Source organism: Elgaria multicarinata, chromosome 7, assembly GCF_023053635.1.
Source record: "Elgaria multicarinata webbii isolate HBS135686 ecotype San Diego chromosome 7, rElgMul1.1.pri, whole genome shotgun sequence".
NCBI lineage: Eukaryota > Metazoa > Chordata > Lepidosauria > Squamata > Anguidae > Elgaria > Elgaria multicarinata.
The window spans coordinates 113,188,834-113,209,195 of NC_086177.1; the positions used below are offsets into that span (position 1 = coordinate 113,188,834).

The 20,362-nt window shown below is 45.2% G+C and overlaps 2 protein-coding genes across 2 annotated transcripts in view; one reads left to right on the plus strand and one right to left on the minus strand.

The window, feature by feature from the left end:
• Window positions 1-6,272, minus strand: part of LOC134402006 (protein brambleberry-like) — a 28,249-nt gene extending 21,977 nt beyond the window's left edge. Inside the window, exons 1-3 of the mRNA XM_063131371.1 lie at window positions 6,089-6,272; window positions 2,681-2,955; window positions 678-806 (exon numbers count right to left, since the gene is read on the minus strand). Coding sequence (XP_062987441.1) covers window positions 678-806; window positions 2,681-2,955; window positions 6,089-6,272 — 588 coding nt within the window. The remainder of the gene's footprint in view (window positions 1-677; window positions 807-2,680; window positions 2,956-6,088) is intronic.
• A 185-nt stretch (window positions 6,273-6,457) lies between these two features.
• On the plus strand, window positions 6,458-19,207 carry PYCR3 (pyrroline-5-carboxylate reductase 3). The gene is made up of 6 exons (XM_063131194.1): window positions 6,458-6,561; window positions 12,255-12,319; window positions 13,754-13,933; window positions 15,839-16,051; window positions 16,376-16,468; window positions 18,675-19,207. Exons 1-6 carry the CDS (start codon window positions 6,486-6,488, stop codon window positions 18,855-18,857), a joined length of 810 nt encoding a protein of 269 aa, XP_062987264.1. The 5' UTR covers window positions 6,458-6,485; the 3' UTR covers window positions 18,858-19,207.
• Window positions 19,208-20,362: the final 1,155 nt, after the last annotated feature.

Consider the following 20,362-nt stretch of genomic DNA (forward strand, 5'->3'; position numbering starts at 1 on the left):
AACAGTCACGAAGTTTTTCCTGATGTCCAGCTGGAATCTGGCTTCCTGTAACTTCAGCCCGTTTTTCCGTGTCCTGCATTCTGGGAGGATTGAGAAGAGATCCTGGCCCTCCTCTGTGTGACAACATTTCAAGTATAAAGAGTGCCTCCCATGTCTCCCCTCAATTTTCTCTTCTCCAGGCTAAACATGCCCAGTTCTTTCAGTCTCTCTTCATAGGGCTTTGTACAAGGCTTAGAAATTTCTATTATTTATTTATTTTTGCATTTATATCCTGCCTTTTTTCCTGCAAGGAACCCAAGGCAGCGTACATAATCCTCCTCCTCTCCACTTTATCCTCACAACAACAACCCTGTGAGGTGGTTTGGGCTGAGAGTCTGTGACTGGCTCAAAGTCACCCAGTAAGTTTCCATGGCCAAGTGGGGACTAGAACCCAGATCTCCCAACTCCCAGTCTGACACTCTAGCCACTACACCACACTGGCTCCCACCTATTAATGTAGGCGGTTCATAAATATTATTAAATATCCTGCCTGCTCTAATCCATTAAAGCAAGGAGATACACCAGGGATATAAGCCCTGTCAACAGAGCTATGGGGCTGTCCATACCTCCTGTCAGTTGCTTTTGTGACCGGGGACGCCTAAAACATTGGAAATAGATACCCAAACTTGGTCCCTTACCATGTCCACAGTGCAAAGGTAAGTCCTCCGACCTTCAACGCTGGCCTGACAGTTGAACAGGGACACGCCCAACTTGGCCAGCTCCTCTTCCGTCAGCTCTGTGCAAGATGACCGGAGCTGTGCGATAACCTAGCGACAAAGAGGAGAACAGAATGGGAAGAGCGATTCTCCTGCTTCCTATATCACTTCTCAGGGCAAAAAGGAACTTAAAATTGCTACTTGTAAATCTAAAGCAATCAAAATGCTTCTTCCTCATGGCTCTCCCTCAAGGATGGGCAATTAGAGGCACTTCAAAGAACACCTTTTATTCTGGATTTACACACGCTCCATTAGATAATGTATACTGCTATGAAAAGGAAAACCTCCCACACACACACTGGTGTATAGCAATGAAACATTCAGGTTTATAGCTGGCAGCCAGCTCCACACCTCAGTGAGCCCTGGAGCACTATGTAATGCAGTGAGGGAGGTTTCAGGATCACGGGGTAGAAAAGGAATCTATTCCACCCCCCACCTCCCAAGCACTACAATGCTCATATTCCAATTTGGTTGGAGCACTGAAGAGGAAGCACTCCTGTTTGGGATTGGGGATACGCTGCAACATTTTGTTGTGGCGCGCACACACACACACACACACACACACACACACACACCTGTTTGGCAACATTTACAGGAATTGAGTAGAAATCTGGACCTCTGGCTGTGCCTAGAACTTTTGGAATTGTCATTTTAAATGTTTAAATGTTTTAATATTGGAATACATTTAATATACTTGTAACTTTTGTATATCTCTATAGGTTTTTGATGTATATGTTTTAAATTTTGTAATGCCGCCTTGAGGCCCAGCATTGGGCAAAAGGCAGAATATAACAACAACAACAACAACAACAACAATAATAATAATAAAAAAATCTACCCCAGTGTTGTTGAACCTCTTTCAGCCTGGGAGATGCACAGAGGGCTTCATTCAGCCCACGGCCCTGAAGTTGAACACCCTCGATCTCCACCTATTCCCAGGGTGCTTCTAATCCCCAAAGACAGAATGACTACAACAGCCTTCCATAACCTCGCGCCCTCCAGATGTTTTGAATTTAAACTCTCCTCAGCCCTACCCAGGTCCAATGGCCAGGGATGGTGAGAGTTATAGTCTAAAATAGTGTTCCCAAAGTGGGCAGTACCGCCCCCTTGGAGGCAGTGGGATTGCATAGGGGGGTGTTAAGAGGCAAGGGGGCAGCAGGAAGACGCACAAGGTGGTCCTTTCCGAGAAGCGCCTCTCCAGAAGGTCTTAAAACCCAGGGACATTTTTATGGGAGAAGGTAGTTTGGTCCCAAGCCATACAGGGGAAGAATCCACACATGTATTCATACCGTTTAAGAAGTCCTTTTAATGGTGAATTGAAATGTTTCAAAAGCACTAAAACGCTAATGAAGAGACATACCCTGCTTGGTGTGCCCTGCCACGCTGGCTGCAAAACAGAGGCATTCACTTTCTTTTCCCTCCCTCCCTCAGCAGGCCTGCGGCGGGTGCTTTGGATTTTGAATAAAATATTAAATTAATTGTTACTGTTTTGAATGTTATTGTTATTATCTTCCTTAGTGGGTCCTTGAAAACCGCTATTCTGATTAATGATTTTTATAGTGTAGGGTAGGGGGCACTGGGCATGAGTCTGTGGAACCAAAAGGGGCGGTGACCTGAAAAAATTTGGGAACCACTTGTCTAAAACATCTGGTGGGCACCAGGTTGGGGAAGACTGGACTAATATAGCCATTCTATTTAATTAATTAATTAATTAATTACATTTCTATACCGCCCAATAGCCGGAGCTCTCTGGGCGGTTCACAGAAATTAAAAATATTCAAAGTATAAAACAACAGTATAAAACCATAATATAAAATACAATATAAAAGCTCAACCAGACAACTCTAGAAATCAGAACAGGGAATTACGGGATGATCTCCCACGATTACCCTAAACATGATGCTCATTGTAAATCACAGGCAAACCTTATGGTGACAAGAGTCCAGGGGTGACAGATCCAGCTGGCGGGCTTCAGCCAAGAACCTTTCGTCCGCTGTGGTCATCTCAAAAGAGACGTGTGAAAGACTTTTGGGGTCTGGAACAGCTGTTGAGTCACTAGCTGTTGGGTCTGGGGCAGCTACTGGGGCAGCACTCCGAGTGAGCCAGCCAAAAAACCCAGAGGAAGGGACAACGGCCCCAAGCAGGAGAAGGAGGAGGAAGAGGGCTGAGCGATCAGGGGGCAGCATTTTCAGAAGATATCCTGAAAGAGAGAAATGGATGCAACAGCAAGGTCACGGGGAAAGGAAGGTCCCTTCGGCCAGCCTCCCACCTCCATTCAACTATTAGGTGAACAACTATTAGGAACAACTGTTAGGTGGATTCACAGCTGGCTACAGAATCGGACTCAAAGAGTACTTATCAATGGAACCGTCTCAAACTGGGGAGAGTCAACGAGTGGGGTGCCGCACGGCTCGGTCCTGGGCCCAGTGCTCTTCAACATTTTTGTGAACCGCCCAGAGAGCTCCGGCTATTGGGCGGTATAGAAATGTAATAAATAAATAAATAAATAAACAAACATTTTTATTAATGATTTGGACGAGGAGGTACAGGGAACGCTTATCAAATTTGCAGATGACACAAAATTGGGTGGGATAGCTAATACCCTGGAAGACAGAAACAAACTTCAAAGTGATCTTGATAGGCTGGAGTGCTGCGCTGAAAACAACAGGATGAAATTTAATAGGGATAAATGCCAAGTTCTACATTTAGGAAATAGAAACCAAAGGCACAGTTACAAGATGGGGGATACTTGGCTCAGCAATACTACAAACGAGAAGGATCTTGGAATTGTTGTAGATCGCAAGCTGAATAGGAGCCAACAGTGCGATATGGCTGCAAAAAAGGCAAATGCTATTTTGGGCTGCATTAATAGAAGTATAGCTTCCAAATCATGTGAGGTACTGGTTCCTCTCTATTCAGCCCTGGTTAGGCCTCATCTAGAGTATTGTGTCCAGTTCTGGGCTCCACAATTCAAGAAGGACGCAGACAAGCTGGAGCGTGTTCAGAGGAGGGCAACCAGGATGATCAGGGGTCTGGAAACAAAGCCCTCTGAAGAGAGACGGAAAGAACTGGGCATGTTGAGCCTGGAGAAGAGAAGATTGAGGGGAGACGTGATAGCACTCCTCAAAGACTTAAAAGGTTGTCCCACAGAGGAGGGCCAGGATCTCTTCTTGATCCTTCCAGAGTGCAGGACACGGAATAACGGGCTCAAGATAAAGGAAGCCAGATTCCAGCTGGACATCAGGAAAAACTTCCTGACTGTCAGAGCAGTACAACAATGGAACCGGTGACCTAGGGAGGTTGTGGGCTCTCCCACCCTAGAGGCCTTCAAGAGGCAGCTGGACAACCATCTGTCAGGGATGTTTTAGGGTAGATTCCTGCATTGAGCAGGGGGTTTGACTCGATGGCCTTGTAGGCCCTTCCAACTCTGCTATTCTATGATTCCCAAATGCTCCACGCATGCAGTACTGTGTATGTATTCACCATTCTTGTTCCACGCAGATTTATTCACCTTTCTTCTGGTTTAACAGGTTGTTTTTAGATACATGTTGCCTCTCTGTTATCTGCTTATATGGTTTTATATAAATGACTTTTTGTACTTTGTATAATACGTTTTAACGGCGTTTAATTTTTCTGAACCACCCAGAGAGCTTCAGCTTTGGGGCTTTATATAAATGTAATAAATGATATGAAGATGGCTCAATTTTATCCCATTTTCCAGATACTATACAAATTCACTTCCTGGAAATATTGGTGTCTAAAACCAGAGAACATTGATAAAAGATCAAGAACTAATGGAGGATTTTTGGTTTTGGTCTTTTTTTTTCCTGCTCGAGCTACACTTGATCATTCTCTCTTGCTCCTACACAGTCACCATTAATCTGTATTTTATTGATAGCCATTTTGGGCCTGTTCAGGCAACAGGCTCTATGTTTAGTGAAACTGTGGTTCTCCGGGGTTAGCACTAACCACAAGCCATGATGCTGCACACAGCACTTCAAGCCACAGTTAGAACTACTAACCCTACTGCAGATGGTCTGACTGCGCTTAGTAAGTCAGCAGGGTTTAGCAAACCACACCTTAAACCCTGCTGCTTAACCAAAAGCCTTAACCTTAACCAGCAGGGTTTAAGGTGTCTTCTGAACAGGCCCACAGAGTGTCATCTTTTGGAAGAAAGGCAGGATATAAGTTAATTAACTAAAAGCTGAACTCAACTGCCCCACTCCAAAACTGTCATTTTGGCTCAAATGTAACTCAACATCTTTAAAATGCAGTTGTTTGGAGTTGTTACTTGCCTGGATATGGGCTCTTGAAAGAAAGAAAGAAAACCCTTCCCCTCGCCCCACTTTTGATTTATTGATTTATTTATTACATTTATATACCGCTCCACAGCTGAAGCTCTCTGGGCAATTCACAAAAGTTAAAACAGTAAACATTAAAAAGTATACAAAATTTAAAAACCACCAAAAACATAAAAACAACAGTATAAAAACAAGAGTATCTATTTAAAAACAGCAGTTCTGGGGTCCATTAAAAAAACAAACTTAGCATTGTTAAATGCTGTTAAATGCCTGGGAGGAAAGTCTTGACCTATGGGGGCGGTATATGAGTGTAATAAATAAATAAATAAAGTCCTGCCCATTAATCCCTTGTGGAGGAAAGACCATTTATAAATTTATTTATTTATTTATTTATTACACTTATATACCACTCCCATAGACAGGGCTCTCTGGGCGGTTTACAGAAATTCTAAAATTAAGATAAAAACGAGTATACAAAATTTAACATTCTAAAACACAGAACAAACACACATAACGCATTAAAAACTGTTAAAAAACTAAACATGTGGGTGATTAAGATGTGCCGCCATATGCCTGGGCCTGGTGCCGGAAAGATAGCAGCGTTGGTGCCAGGCGAGCCTCGTCAGGGAGATCGTTCCATAGTCTGGGGGCCACCACCGAAAAGGCGCGGAACCTCATTGCAAATGGACTCAACATAAAAACATAATAATAATAATAATAATAATAATAATAATAATAATAATAATAATAATAAATTATTTCTTACCCGCCTCTCCCTTTGGATCGAGGCAGGGAACAACATTAGAACAGGAATTAATACATCTTAAAAATTCTTGATTTTACATTAATCTGGGTAGGCCTGCCAGAAAAGGCTAGTCTTTAAAGCTGCCTTAAAATCACACAGAGAGTTAATTTTACGAATCTCCTCCGGCAGGCCATTCCACAATCTGGGGGCGACAAAAATAAAGTTTAGAAACAAATAGATAAAAAAAACCTCCAGCAGAGCCCTGCAGGGAAGCCAGGAAAACCCACCCTGTTCCCACGACCCCCCAAACCTCCGTACCTGCCTCGCCTGCGCTTCTCCACGCCCACGAACCCGCATTTCAGACTTCGCGGGCAGGACAGCCGCCGGATTTATTTTATTGGAAACATCTGTCGGTGACGTCACGGGCCGCTCAGCCAATCGGCAGCTAAGGAGGCTCATCTTCACCTCCATGGTGTGGGGAGGTGAATGAATGGCAGTGCAGCGCCAATGGACGGCCAGGGTTGGGGCTTGGAGGGCGAGCTGGGTGGGCAAGCGTGGCCGGATTGGGTCGCAGCCTGGCGTCGGGGGCGGGGTCCAGGCGGGGCCACGTGTGCAGAGAGGAGGGCATGAATGGAGCCGGCCGAGGGAGACGCGGGCAGAGGCGACCCAGGGCGCGCGGGGAGGATGGAGAAGCTGCGCGTGGGCTTCATCGGGGCCGGGCGCATGGCTGCGGCTGTGGCACAAGCGATGCTGCTGGCAGGTAGGTAGGGGGCTCGTCGCCACGGGGAGCTCTCGCAAGCCCAAAGCCCCACCGGGCCTCCATCAGCAGGGTCTGGATAGGTGATGACTTTAATAATAATAATAATTAATAATAATATATTTATTTCTTACCCGCCTCTCCCTTTGGATCAAGGCGGGGAACAACATTAGAACAGGAATCAATACAACTTAAAAATTCTGGATTTGACATTGATCTGGATAGGCCTGCCGGAAAAGGCTAGTCTTTAAAGCTGCCTTAAAATCACACAGAGAGTTAATTTTACGAAACTCCTCCATAATCTGGGGGCGACAGAAGAAAATGTCCTCTGGGAAACCGATGCCAGCCTAGTCTTGGCTGAATGAAGTAAGTTCACCCCAGAGGACCTGAGTGTGCGGGGCGGACTGTATGGGAGAAGGCGATCCCGCAGGTAACCTGGACCGAAACCATTTAGGGCTTTAAAGGTGATGACCAACACTTTGTACTTTGCCCGGAAACTAATTGGCAGCCGGTGGAGTGATTTTAATGTTGGGGTAATATGCTCACCCCTAGATGTACCGGTGACCAACCTGGCTGCCCTATTTTGAACTAGTTGAAGTTTCTGAACTAGGTGCAATGGTAGCCCTATGTAGAGCGCATTGCAGAAGTCGAGCCTTGAGGTTACGAGCGCATTCACTACAGTCTTTAGGTCTTCTGACTCTAAGAAGGGGCGCAGCTGGCGTTTCAGCTGAAGCTGATAGTAGGCACTCCTGGCCGTCGCATCTATCTGGGCTGTCATTTGGAGCGACGGATCCAGGAGCACCCCCAAACTGCGAACACAGTCTTTCAGGGGGAGTGTAGCCCCATCCAGAACTGGCTGACACACCTCCAAACCTAGGTCAGAGCGTAAGCGCAAAAGAGGCAGCAGGCTCTGGTGCTGGGAAGAATTCGTAAAGGTTTTTTTTTATTTGTATCCAAAAGTGCTCAACGTTTCGGAGTATAAGTTCTTCGTCAGGAGCTATAATGATTCAAAATAAACAAATTAAAATAGAGAAGAGGAACCACACTCAGAAAATAAATTACATTTTAAAAAATAAAGTTTTGTGAATCGCAACACTTCTTGGTACAAGATTTGTTGTCATCAGAGAAACGCATGGGAAATTTCCAGCCTTTATACCTTGTCAATCCTACAGGATAGATATTATGGCTTGTTATTCATAATGGACAGATATTTCAGTTTAAAAGTCAGGTTGGTTTGTTCTTTACATTAATGCTTCACACAATAAAGATAGCAAGTTCCTTTCCTTTGACATATATGTACAATGGAATGTATCTCTTACAGAAATTGTATCTTATACAAAACACAAACTATGACGATAAGGGCACAAGGAAATCTGACCTGGAAAGAGAGAACTATTTCCTTGTGCCTGTATTGTCGTAATTTGCTATATAGTTGGCTCTCATTTATGAACTGACCAAAGAGCATTACAATATAGAAATGTAATTAAAAAAAAAAATCAGTGCCACATCAAAACATCTTTGTTTTCCTGGGCATTTTATTGTATTTACTATATTTTTATTGTTCACCATCTTGATATTGTTTGATGAAGGATGGATTATAAATCCTATTAATAAAAAACTATTTGCTGACAATCCCAGGTTTGGCATTGCCAGTCGGAAAAAAAAAAGAAGGCTTTTGAGTGGCAAAGCTGTCAAAAGTGACTGTGCAAGGGAACTTCATATGCATTGGGAAGTGGCACAGAATGGATAAAATAGGACTCGATGAGTGACATAGAAACATATATGGATGAAGCACAAGACTCATGGTTCCTGCATATAACAGGCAGCTCAGTCCTCTCAAACTCAATCACAGCTTTTAAAACTCAGCTAAAAACTTTTCTTTTCCCTATAGCTTTTAAATATTGAGTTTGTTCTGACTCTATACTGTTAGCTTCACCCTACCCGGTGCCTGTTTACCCTACCCTGTGCCTGTTTGCATTCTCTTTCCCTCCTTATTGTTTACTACAACTTTATTAGAATGTAAGCCTATGCAGCAGGGTCTTGCTATTTACTGTGTAATCTGTACAGCACCATGTACATTGATGGTGCTATATAAATAAATAATAATAATAATAATAATAATAAGTTGCAGTTCAATATTTACCTATTAAATTATTTTTTGTAAATCTCCCAGAGAGCTTCGGCTATGGGGCGGTATATAAATGTAATAAATAATAATAATTATTATTAATAGTAGTTTTTCAGAGGTGTGTATGTTACATCTTAGGTGCAATTTAGCATTTTAGAAAATTAAGGATTCAGGTCCAATGGGCTTAAAAGTACAATGTAAAATCTATCTAATCAGCCAAAGCCCATTTCTATTAAAAACAAACAAAAAACCAAACCTTTATGGGTGGCCTTTCTTGTCTGGGCACACATGGAATTTTTAAGGTCCTCCTTTGTCCATTGATAAACCTTCAGTGGAAAAAGTTTCCCAAGGCCACTTTAGATGTGACAAAATTGCAGTAACAAAAAAAGAAAAGTGTGTGGGTGTACACTGGGGAGGAATCCTTGCTAACAGCATTGTCATCTTTTATGGAACAGTATCAGTTATTAAGTTCTCCGTAAAAGATGTTTCCAATATTTAGGCATATGGAATGGCAATTAAACAGTAGTTGGGCAACTTTTCTCAGTTATCTAGTACTGGGCCTTTCAACAGTTATCTGATACACACATACTTCAGAGTAAGTCTTACTTGAAAATCAACGTAAGTAGGGCCATGTTGTAACTTGTGCTAGAATGGAACAGGGAGAGGGTTTTGTTACTGAGTGTAATTGAGCTTTTTATGGCTTTATACCCATTATGGAAAGTTACTGTGGCTTGTGGAAATATACTAATTGGTCCTTGTTCATTCCCTTTCTTGTTTTTTGTAGCCCATAGCAGTCTATGTAAAAATTTCCCTAACTAAATCCTGTCCCATGGTAGTGCAGAAACATGTACAAGAAAACTTCTGTGACGGCACACGTGGAGCATTGATTTCTTACCTTAATAGTGGGCTTTCTTAACATAACTTTTCCTGAATGCGTGATCTGAGGTGTTCAGCATATTTTGACAAACAGGGAAAAAGAAAATTAAGCTGAGGTGGAAGCTGAAGCCTTGGAAAGGGTTGTGATGTGCAAAGAAACCAATGTTAAAAATGTCTTAATGTCCACAGATGTTGCATTTCAGCCATAACAGCTAGGAACGTGACTTAAAGGATAGAAGTCTTCATCACAGAACCATTTCTCTTAATTGTACATGTGTGTGATCTCACGCTCTATATCATTAGGATCTCTGGGAGGTGTACAGATAAAAGCATACAGTAGAAAACAAGAAATATACACAGCTAAAAACAAATTAAACCATATACTTGAAACCTTTCCACTTTCAAAAATGGAAGTGGCTTACAGAACTCCTCTCAAGAAAAACCAATTAAAATAACATAAAATACAACGCAAATCAATAAAGATAAAGAGGAGCATATAAAGAGTAATACCATATCTTGAAGATACAAACCTAAGCAGCCTTGTAAATAAATCCACGAAAGAGATGAGCCTGCATTCTTTCTAGCCTGCTTTTTACTCATAAGAAGGGTTGGTGGAGGACAGACAGAGTCCTATGAGTAAAAGTAGTAGGCTAATCAAACATTTTTGTTGGCTGGCAGAGAGGCTACGAAGATTTCCCCGCCTCTTTCATTTGAATGCTTGATTTCCGTGCTAGATGCACAGGAGGGTGTGTGAGAGCTCTGTCTTTTGAGCATCCAGCACAGAAACATAAGCAAACCTAGGCACCTGTGCCTTATCTGGCAGCCCGTGCACTTTCCCCAAATGCAATTCCTTGTCACCTCTGGTGACCGCACAAGTGGTCAGAAACAATGTGGAACTAAAAAGTAGCAAGGACTAAATGAGGGAAGGGCTATGCCGCAAATAAATTAAATATTCGCTGGGAAATAAATGTTTTCAAGGGGCAAAGCAACTCTTAACAGAGTGGGAGCAACTGAACCTCCTCTGGTGAGAAATTCCACATCCCAGGCTCCACCATCCATAACTCAGAAGGGAAGGGGTCTTGCAGAAGGGCCTTGCCCCAAAGAGTGACTCCAAAGAGTGGCCAGATTTATCCGAAGAGCAAGCTCTTCAGGAATTGTTGTCCTAAGTCAGATAGGCACTTTCATGGTGATGAGGAACACTTTGCATTGCACCCAGAAACAGGCCAGCGCAGCTGCTACATCAAGGGGATCGCCTGATCCCAACATGTGGCACCTGACTTGCAGAAGCTTTCAACACTAGAGTTTTTGAACAGCCGTCAAGGCTGCCCCATCTAAAGCGTGTTACCATAATCCCGTGATCTGTCTTGATGTCACAGCTGCATGAGTGACCATGGCCAAGACTGACTGCTTCAAGAACAGGCACAGTTTGCCCAACTTCAGTTGGTGCACCAAGGCACTCCTGGCCATAGCTGCCATCAGGACCTGAGCACTCCCAAACTGCAAACCTGATCTTTCAACGGGAGTGTGTCCTTGTCCAGAACAGGCTGGCATCCTGACACTGGGTTGGTTGGTCTCCTGCCAAGAGCACTTTATCCAGACTGAGTTTCGGCTCGTTCATCTTCATCCAGCCCATTGCTGATCTCAGGCAATGGTTCAGAATGTCTACAACCTCATTGAACTGGGATGGTATGGAGATCTAGAGCTTCACATCATCCGTACATTGGTGACAGCCAACTCCAAACCTTCAGGTAATCTCTCTCCTAGCATTTTGATGTAGATATTAAATAGTGTAAGGGACAAGATAGATCCTGTGAATAATCCATAGCAGACATGTCATGTCACATTTGCTCAGCTGGAAAGGCTTTGGCCTGCAGTGGGATGGGTGACTACATGTGGATGTTGTCTGCTATGGATTATTCACAATCCTTACAGGACAACCTGAGGCCAAAGGTGAGGGTGTCAAGCAGGAGTCCCCCAGCACTACCTTCTGGAATCTGCCCTCCAGGAAAGACTAGGGCTACCTTATTACGGTACCCCGAAGCCCCATCCCAGCAAGACAATCCGGAAGTTTACCGGGGTCGAAGGTACCGGAAGCCGCTGAGAAATCCAACAGAAGGAAGCGAGATACACTCCACCAGTCCAACTCCCGGCGTAGACCATCCACCAGGGCGACCGAGGCTATTTCAGTCCCAAAACCAGCTTGGAAGTTGGGCTAACTTGGATCAAGATAATACATTCCATCTGAGAAATCCTGAAATTGGGCTGCCTTCACAACCACCGTGTCCAAAAACGGAACATTGGAGACCAGATGGTAATTGTCCGATACCTTGGGGTCTAGAGAGTTTCTTTAGCAGTTCTTAAACTATATATGGCATAGTTCCCTCTCTTACAGAAGCATTAATTGTGCTCTAACCCCCCTTGGAGCCCAAGATCCTTAAGATTAGAAAAGGGAACCCTTTTCTGGGTTCCTTCTTCCAAAGAGGCAGTGACAGCAAAGGCTTTGCTGTTGTGGCTTGTTCCTCTGGAGTTGGCTTATGCCCAAAACTTCCTTGGTTAGTCTAATCATATCAATACTTATAAAAGAAATGTAAAATGTTCTTGCTCAGGAGAGAATTTGATAGAGCTGCAGAGGGTCTGTTTGGAATATTACTTACGTTGTATTGTTGAATTCTCCCTCCTCCTCCCTTCTCAGGTGAAGTACAGGCAGTGAACATCCTTGCCAGCGCCCCATCCGACAGGAATTTGGGCAAGTTCCAGGTAAATGAGAGCGAGAGGGTGGGGGTTATGCAGAAAACTTGAAGATGGAATGCTTGAGACCATAGATTATGGCCACCAACTTAGATGGCTTCCAAAATGCCCTCTACGTGGGGCAGCCTTTGAAGACGGTTTGGAAGCTGCAGCTTGTGCAAAATGCAGCAGCCAGATTGACAGCTGGAACCAGAAGGCTCGAACATATAACACCGATTCTGGACCGCTTGCATTGGCTGCCTATACATTTCTGAGCCCAATTCAAGGTGCTGGTTTTAACCTATAAAGCCTTACATGGCTTGGGACCACCATACCTGATGGAACGCCTCTCCCGACATGAACCTACCCGTACACTGTGCTCAACATCTAAGGACCTCCTCTGAGTGCCTACTCCGAGGAAAGCTCGGAGGATGGCAACAAGGGAGAGGGCCTTTTCGGTGGTGGCCCCCCGACTGTGGAATGATCTCCCCAATGAGGCTCGCCTGGTGCCCACACTATTATCTTTCAGGCACCAGGTCAAGACTTTTCTCTTCTCCCAGGCATTTAACATCATTTAACAACGCTAAGTTTGTTTTTTAATGGACCCCCAGAATTGTTGTTTTTAAATGGATACTGTTGTTTTTATACTGTTGTTTTTTATGTTTTTAAATTTTGTATGCTTTTAATGTTTACTGTTTTTAACTTTTGTAAACCGCCCAGAGAGCTTCGGCTATGGGGCAGTATATAAATGTAACAAATAAATAAATAACATCTTAGGTCTTCCTCCGAGTGCCTACTCCAAGGGAAGCTCGGAGGATGGCAACAAGGGAGAGGGCCTTTTCAGTGGTGGCCCCCCAATTATGGAATGATTTCCCTGATGAAGCTCGCCTGGCGCCAACATTGTTATCTTTTCAGAGCCAGGTCAAGACTTTTCTCTTCTCCCAAGCATTTAACAACATATGCTAAGTTTGTTTGTTTTTTAATGGACTCCAGAACTGTTGTTGTTAGAAATGGATACTGTTTTATACTGTTGTTGTTATATTTTTGATGGTTTTAAATTTTTTATTTTTTTTATTTTAATGTCCACTGTTTTTAACTTTTGTAAACCGCCCAGAGAGCTTTGGCTATGAGCGGTATATAAATTTAATAAATAAATAAAAGGAGCTTAGATAAATTCACGGTGGATAAGGCTATCAATAGCTAGCAGGCCAGATGACAACGTTCTGTCTTCAGGACCAGAGGCAGCATTTCTCTGAGTACCAGTTGCTGTTGTTGTACGTTGTAGTTGTTTAGTGTCCTGTTGTTATCAGGCATGTATTTTAACAGCAATTTTTAAATTTTGTATGTAAACCACTTAAGAGATTTTATTTATTATATTAAGTGGTATACAAGTATTAAGTGGTATACAAGTACTAATGCTAATAAAATAATAATCTCCTCTTTTGACCTCTCTTGCGATGGAAGGACTTTGACTGCAAGACAACGCACCGTAACCTGGAGGTGTTGGAAAATTCTACCTTCGTGTTCCTGGCTACCAAGCCCCACATCATCCCTTCAGTCCTCCGAGAGATTGCTCCTGCTGTCACCCCTGACCACGTGGTCATTTCCATGGCGGCTGGAGTCACACTCCAGACCCTAGAAGAGGTGAGCAAGAACACAGCTCCGTAGGCTCTTTTGCATAGGGGGTGTCCGTGGGGGCCACACCTGCTATGTGTAGATATGGAGAGGGGGCCACAGCTGTCTGAAAGAACGCATAATTGATATGTGCAAGTACTCAAGTTCAGCCTTTGGCAGCTCCACTTTTTAAAAGATCAGGTCATTGGCTGGTGATGGCAAAGGCCACCTTCTACTGGACTACCTGGAGAGCAGCTGCTAGCCAGAGAAGGCAACATTGGGCTAGATCAGTGGTTCCCAAAGTGGGCGGTACTGCCCCCTTGGGGGCGGTGGGATTGCATAGGGGGGCATTAAGAGGCAAGGGGGCGGCAGGGGGACGCTAAAAGGCAAAGGGGCGGCAGGGGGGCGCTCGAGGTGGTCTTTTCCGAGAAGCGCCTCTCCAGAAGGTCTTAAAACCAAGGGACATTTTTATGGGAGAAGGTAGTTTGGTCCCAAGCCATATAGGGGAAGAATCCACACATGTATTAATACCATTTAAGAAGAGTCCTTTTAACGGTGAATTGAAATGTTTCAAAAGCACCAAAACGCTAATGAAGAGACACCCTGCTTGGTGTGCCCCGCCATGCTGGCTGCAAAACAGGCGTTCGCTCTCTTTTCCCTCCCTCCCTTGGCAAGCCTGCAGCGGGTGCTTCGGATTTTGAATAAATATTCAATTAATTGTTACTGTTTAAATTTTTGTTGTTATTATCTTCCTTAGTGGGTCGTTGAAAACCGCTATTCTGAATAATGATTTTTATAGTGTAGGGTAGGGGGCACTGGGCATGAGTTTGTGGAACCAAGGGGGCGGTGACCTGAAAAAGTTTGGGAACCACTGGGCTAGATAGACCAATGGTCTGACTTGGTGGAAGGGAGTTTAATAGAATCACTTTGTCCCTGCTTGTCAGTCATGTGACTTCCTTTCTGAATGCCCATGTGACTAATTCCAGGATGTTCCAAATACACCTCCAGCTCAAGCCTGTGCATGTTTAGATAGAAAAGAGGCCTATAATTCCCAGCATACTTCAGCCACCCATGCACACATAATTTAGGAGGCAGGCTGCTGCACCAAGCCGAAGTATGAAGCCAGTCATAAGAACGTAAGCGCCCTGCTGGATCAGACCAAGGGTCCATCTAGTCTAGCATCCTGCTCGCACAGTGGCAAACCAGCTGTTCATGTGAAACCCACAAGCAGGACATGAGTGTAACGGCCCCCTCCCACCCATGTTCCCCAGCAATTGATACAGAGGGAGATGATAAGGCCTTTGATAAAGACAGCCCCACATGAAGTGCATTAGAAGAATTTAGCTGCTGCAACCTGGACTTCAATGCAAAGTGACTAATCCAGGAGTCATAGCCCTGGGATGCAATCTGACCAAGAGGGCTGGACCCAGTCAGTGAAGGGAGCCCTTACCCTCCCTGGATCAGAAAGCCTGCTGCTTTTCAAGGCTGCAGTCTTGCCTGCATTGAGCATAACCAGCCTTGGTGAGGTCCCTCACCAGGGTAAGACACCAGATAAGCACACAGTTGTCTAAAAGGAGACTCTGGTGTACTCCTATTCTCAACAACATCTAGGTCAGCCTTCCTCAACCTGGGGCGCTCCAGATGTGTTGGACTGCATCTCCCAGAATGCCCCAGCCAGCAGAGCTGGCTGGGGCATTCTGGGAGTTGTAGTCCAACACATCTGGAGCGCCCCAGATTGAGGAAGGCTGGTCTAGGTGAAGGGAGCGTTATCCAGTCAGCTTGAGTAATATTTCTGAAAGTTGAACATCCTGAAAGTGATGAATCTCCGTGGAATGGTCTGGCTTGAGCCAAATGCAAGTGTGTAGTTCCTAAATGTTTGCCAAGTGTGCCTGTTCTTATGTTCTTCACACGCTCTTTCTTGTTCTTTCTCCACAGCTTCTCCCCGCTGGGACCAAGGTGTTGCGGATCATGCCTAACCTCCCCTGTGTGGTCCAGTCTGGCGCAATTATCCTGGCTCGGGGCACCTCCGCTGGGGAACAGGATGTAGCCCTGCTGAAGACGCTCTTGTCTCCTTGCGGGCTGTGCGAAGAGGCTCCTGAATCTTACATTGACATCCACACTGGGCTAAGCGGCAGTGGCGTGGCCTACGTGAGTGCCTTTTCTGCGGGGTTCTCAGGTGGACTTGCACCCCTTGTCAATAGAAGCCATGCCATTTGCCTTCCAAGAACCCCACCCATTTGTGTGTGGGGGGGGGGTTAAAGCCAAGTTTCTAGCTCTCATGGCTATTGAAATACAAGTGTCCTCCAAGCGAGCTGTGTTTGCACCAAGCTGGTGCCCTCCAGATGTGGTATGGCTGGCTGGGGCATGTTGGGAGTTGTAGTCCAACACCTATCTGGTGGTCACCAGTTTGGGGAAGGCTGGTCTTGAGGATGCTGACTGCTTTTCCTCAATCTCTTTCTCACCCCACCACAGGTATATATGTTTGCAGAAGCGCTGTCAGAAGGCGCTCTGAAGATGGGGATGCCGTGGGCCATGGCCAATAAGATTGCAGCCCAGACACTCATGGTAAGGAGCACAGGGGGTGATACCTTGGGACCTAACCAATGCCAACCCTTCATCTCCGCTCCTTTTCACTCTAAACCAAAGGAACCCCTTCCTACCACTGCCTGGGGGTGGGGTGGGGGGCAGGGACAGCAGAGTAACCTGGGAGTAGTGGCAGAGACCAGGTCCAGCCCATATACAGACATGTACATACAAACATACCTTTTTCTTAGGATCTGGGTAGACAATGGATCTAGCAGAATTGAAATGGAGCCTCTGGAATCTGTGATATTTACGTGGAATCACCGTGTAAACCAAGCCCACTTCTCCCCAGATGATACCAGCCACTCTTTACATTCAGCGGAGTGGTCCTTGATCTTTCTGCCCACAACATGTCCAGGAGCAGGGCCTTGAAAGGAATTACCCAAAGATCCTAGAACAACCTTCTACTTTCTGGGGGACATGGGTGGGAGGGTGCTGTCAGAAGAGCCCTGGTGCTGGATCAGACCAAGGGTCCATCTAGTCCAGCACTTGGTTCACAGAGTGGCCAGCGGAGGTGGCCCGAGCCAGGATAATTTAAGCCAGAAAGCCTTATTCACCGTGGTTAAAGCCGTGGTTTAAGCTGTCTTCTGAACAGGGTCAATGTTAGCCTTCTCCAGGAATTTATTCAAACCCCTTTTAAAGCCATCCAAATTAATGGCCATCACTACATCTTGTACTTCCTTTTAGCTGGACAGCCATCTGTCAGGGATGCTTTAAGGTGGATCCCTGCACTGAGCAGGGGGTTGGACTCAATGGCCTTGTAGGCCCCTTCCAACTCTACTGTTCTATGATTCTATGATCTGTCCTGGATATCCCATCAATCATCTTCATGGGATTACCCTGCTGGATTTTAGTACTATGGGAGAGAAAAATGTCTCCCAATTCGCATTCTCCACACCCTGCATAATTTTGTCCACTTTTATCAGGTCTCCCCTTAGCCTCCTTTTTACAATCCCAGTTGTTGTAATCTTCCCTCATAAGGGAGGTGTTCCAGTCCCTTGATCATCTTAGTTGCCCTTTTCTGCACCTTTTGTAGCTCTACAGTATCTTTTTTTAGGTGCGGTGACCAGAAGTGTACACAGTATTCCAAGTGTGCCTTCCCTCAACTCAGGGTGGGGTGTCATGAGAATATCCAAGTACAGATCATTCAGATGGCAACATAGTAAAGTACTAGAGGCCAAAATTTGTGATAAATCCTCAGCTGAAAGTAGCTCTAGAATCCACAGCCAAACTCTTTCCCCATGACAAAGCCCTATGCAGAGAGACTGAAAAAACTGGGCATGTTTAGCCTGGAGAAGAGAAGATTGAGGGGAGACATGAGAGCAAATACTTAAAAGATTGTCACACAGAGGAGGGCCAGGATCTCTTCTCGATCCTCCCAGAGTGCAGGACACAGAATAACGGACTCAAGTTAAAGGAAACCAGATTCCAGCTGGACATCAGGAAAAACTTCCTGACTGTTAGAGCAGTACGACAATGGAATACGTTACCTAGGGAGTATTCCCTAGGTAATTCCCTAGAGGCCTTCAAGTATTCCCTAGAGGCCTTCAAGAAGCAGCTGGACAACCATCTGTCAGGGATGCTTTAGGGTGGATTCCTGTATTGAGCAGGGGGTTGGACTTGATGGCCTTGTAGGTCCCTTCCAACTCTGCTATTCTATGATTCTATGACTTCCCACACTTGCATGCTTCATAGTGAGCTATGAATCTCTATTTGGAGCCTGATTTAATTCAGGATGTGAGTATCTATTCTGAAGCACACTCCATAGTGCTGTCAATGTTTAGCTGTCCTGGTCCACGACCACTCATTTTGCTTCTCCAGCATACCTTCAGCTTCCCTCCTTGCCAAAGATCATTGCTGTGCACAGAATCATATACTAGTAGAGTTGAAAGGGGCCTCTAAGGCCATCGAGTCCAACTCCCAGCTGAATGCAGGAATCCACCTTAAAGCATCCCTGACAGAGGGTTGTCCAGCTGCCTCTTGAAGGCCTTTAGTGTGGGAGAGCCCATGAGCTTTGCAGTTCTAATTTCATGTTATCTTTGTGACATACCAGAAGATTAGATTAGGCTGACCGAGTGGGCGTCTTACCTGAGCAGGGACCTGAACCTGGATTTCTCACATGGAAATCCATTAGTACTCTAGTACCCTATCCTCTCCTTCCCCATCTCTCTCTCTCTCTCTCTTCCAGGGAGCAGCCAAAATGATCCTGGAAACAGGGGAGCACCCGGCAGTCCTGAGGAGTTCTGTTTGCACGCCAGGGGGCACAACCATCCATGCCTTGCACGAACTGGAGAAGGGGTCTCTTCGGGCTACTGTCATGAACGCCGTGGAAGCGGCCACCAGCCGGGCTCGTGAACTGGGCAAGAAGTAGAGGGCAAGCGTTGGCTTGAGAGCCTTTTGAGTGAAAGGATTCCACCTTTCCCCATCAAGGAAGAATGTCCTCTGGGCGTGGGACGGCCTCCTGGTTGCCAAACAACCCTGCGTCCATGGCTTACAAGGAGGTGACAACCCCACCCCACTTTTATCAATAGAACCAGCAATATGAACCATCCGTTGCCCTTGAAAGAAGTCTTGGAGGGAGCTAGGAGGAGATGGTCTGTTCCTGTGGTTCCTGTGAACCTGTATGATCCACTCTTCCATTGGAGGGCTGCCATCTAATAAACAAGTGTTCCTTCTTGCCGACAGGATCTTGTCTGTCTGGTTTTCTATAGATCTGACCGATTACACCACAGGGAGTGAGGAGTCCACCTCAGTGCTTTTCATCCCCCACCACAGAACTAATAAACTGACCAATTCCTCACTGTTTCTTCTCCACATGTGAGCTTCTTTTGTGTTCTTAAGTTCCTTAAAATTTACAATTTTGTATCATTATGTACAGAAGTTACTTAACGCCGCCCCCCCTCCCTAAAACCGGTAATTTTTTTTATTTTTAAAGGATGGTGCTGATCAAATACCAAAGGACCGCATCTGGCAAAATAATCAAGCGGTCAAATTCCAAAAGTGTAACTTCTTGATGAACCAAAGAATTACTGATTAAGCCCACAGACGCTCATTAGGAACATAGGAATTTGCCTTACAGGAGTCATCTAGCTTAGTGTTGCCAACACTGACTGGCAGCCGTGTGTCTCCGGGGTTTCAGGCAGGATTCTTTCCTAGCTCTACCTGGAGGTAACGCGGATGAAATCTGGGACCTTCTACATGCAAAGCAGATGATCTATCACTGAGCTACAGCTTTCATAATGGACTTAGGTGAGCCTACCGGTGCATAGGATTGAGCTTTTAAGTATAACGGAAGGAATGTGGAGTTTTGTGCTGCTTGCGCCAGAAAGAGAAATGGAATTTGCATCCTAGAGGTGCAACCATCCTCGTCATCAAAAATGCCCTATTAAATGTTTGGGTTTGCTTATGTGCAAGAACTGTGGTTTTTATTGTTTTGCCTTAGTGGGACCCTTGTGCAAGAGGCAGGGTATTAATCCACTACATTGAGCAAACTAAATGGACCCCTCCGCTGATTCATTGTCCTATACCTGAGCTACCTGTTTCCAAGGGTCTGTTTCCAAGGGGCTGCATTAATAGAAGTATAGCTTCCAAATCACGTGAGGTCCTGGTTCCTCTCTATTCGGCCCTGTTTAGGCCTCATCTAGAGTATTGCTTCCAGTTCTGGGCTCCACAATTCAAGAAGGACACAGACAAGATGGAGCATGTTCAGAGGACGGCAACCAGGATGATCAGGGGTCATCAAATACTTAAAAGGTTGTCCCACAGAGGAGGGCCAGGATCTCTTCTTGATCCTCCCAGAGTGCAGGACACAGAATAACGGGCTCAAGTTAAAGGAAGCCAGATTCCAGCTGGACATCAGGAAAAACTTCCTGACTG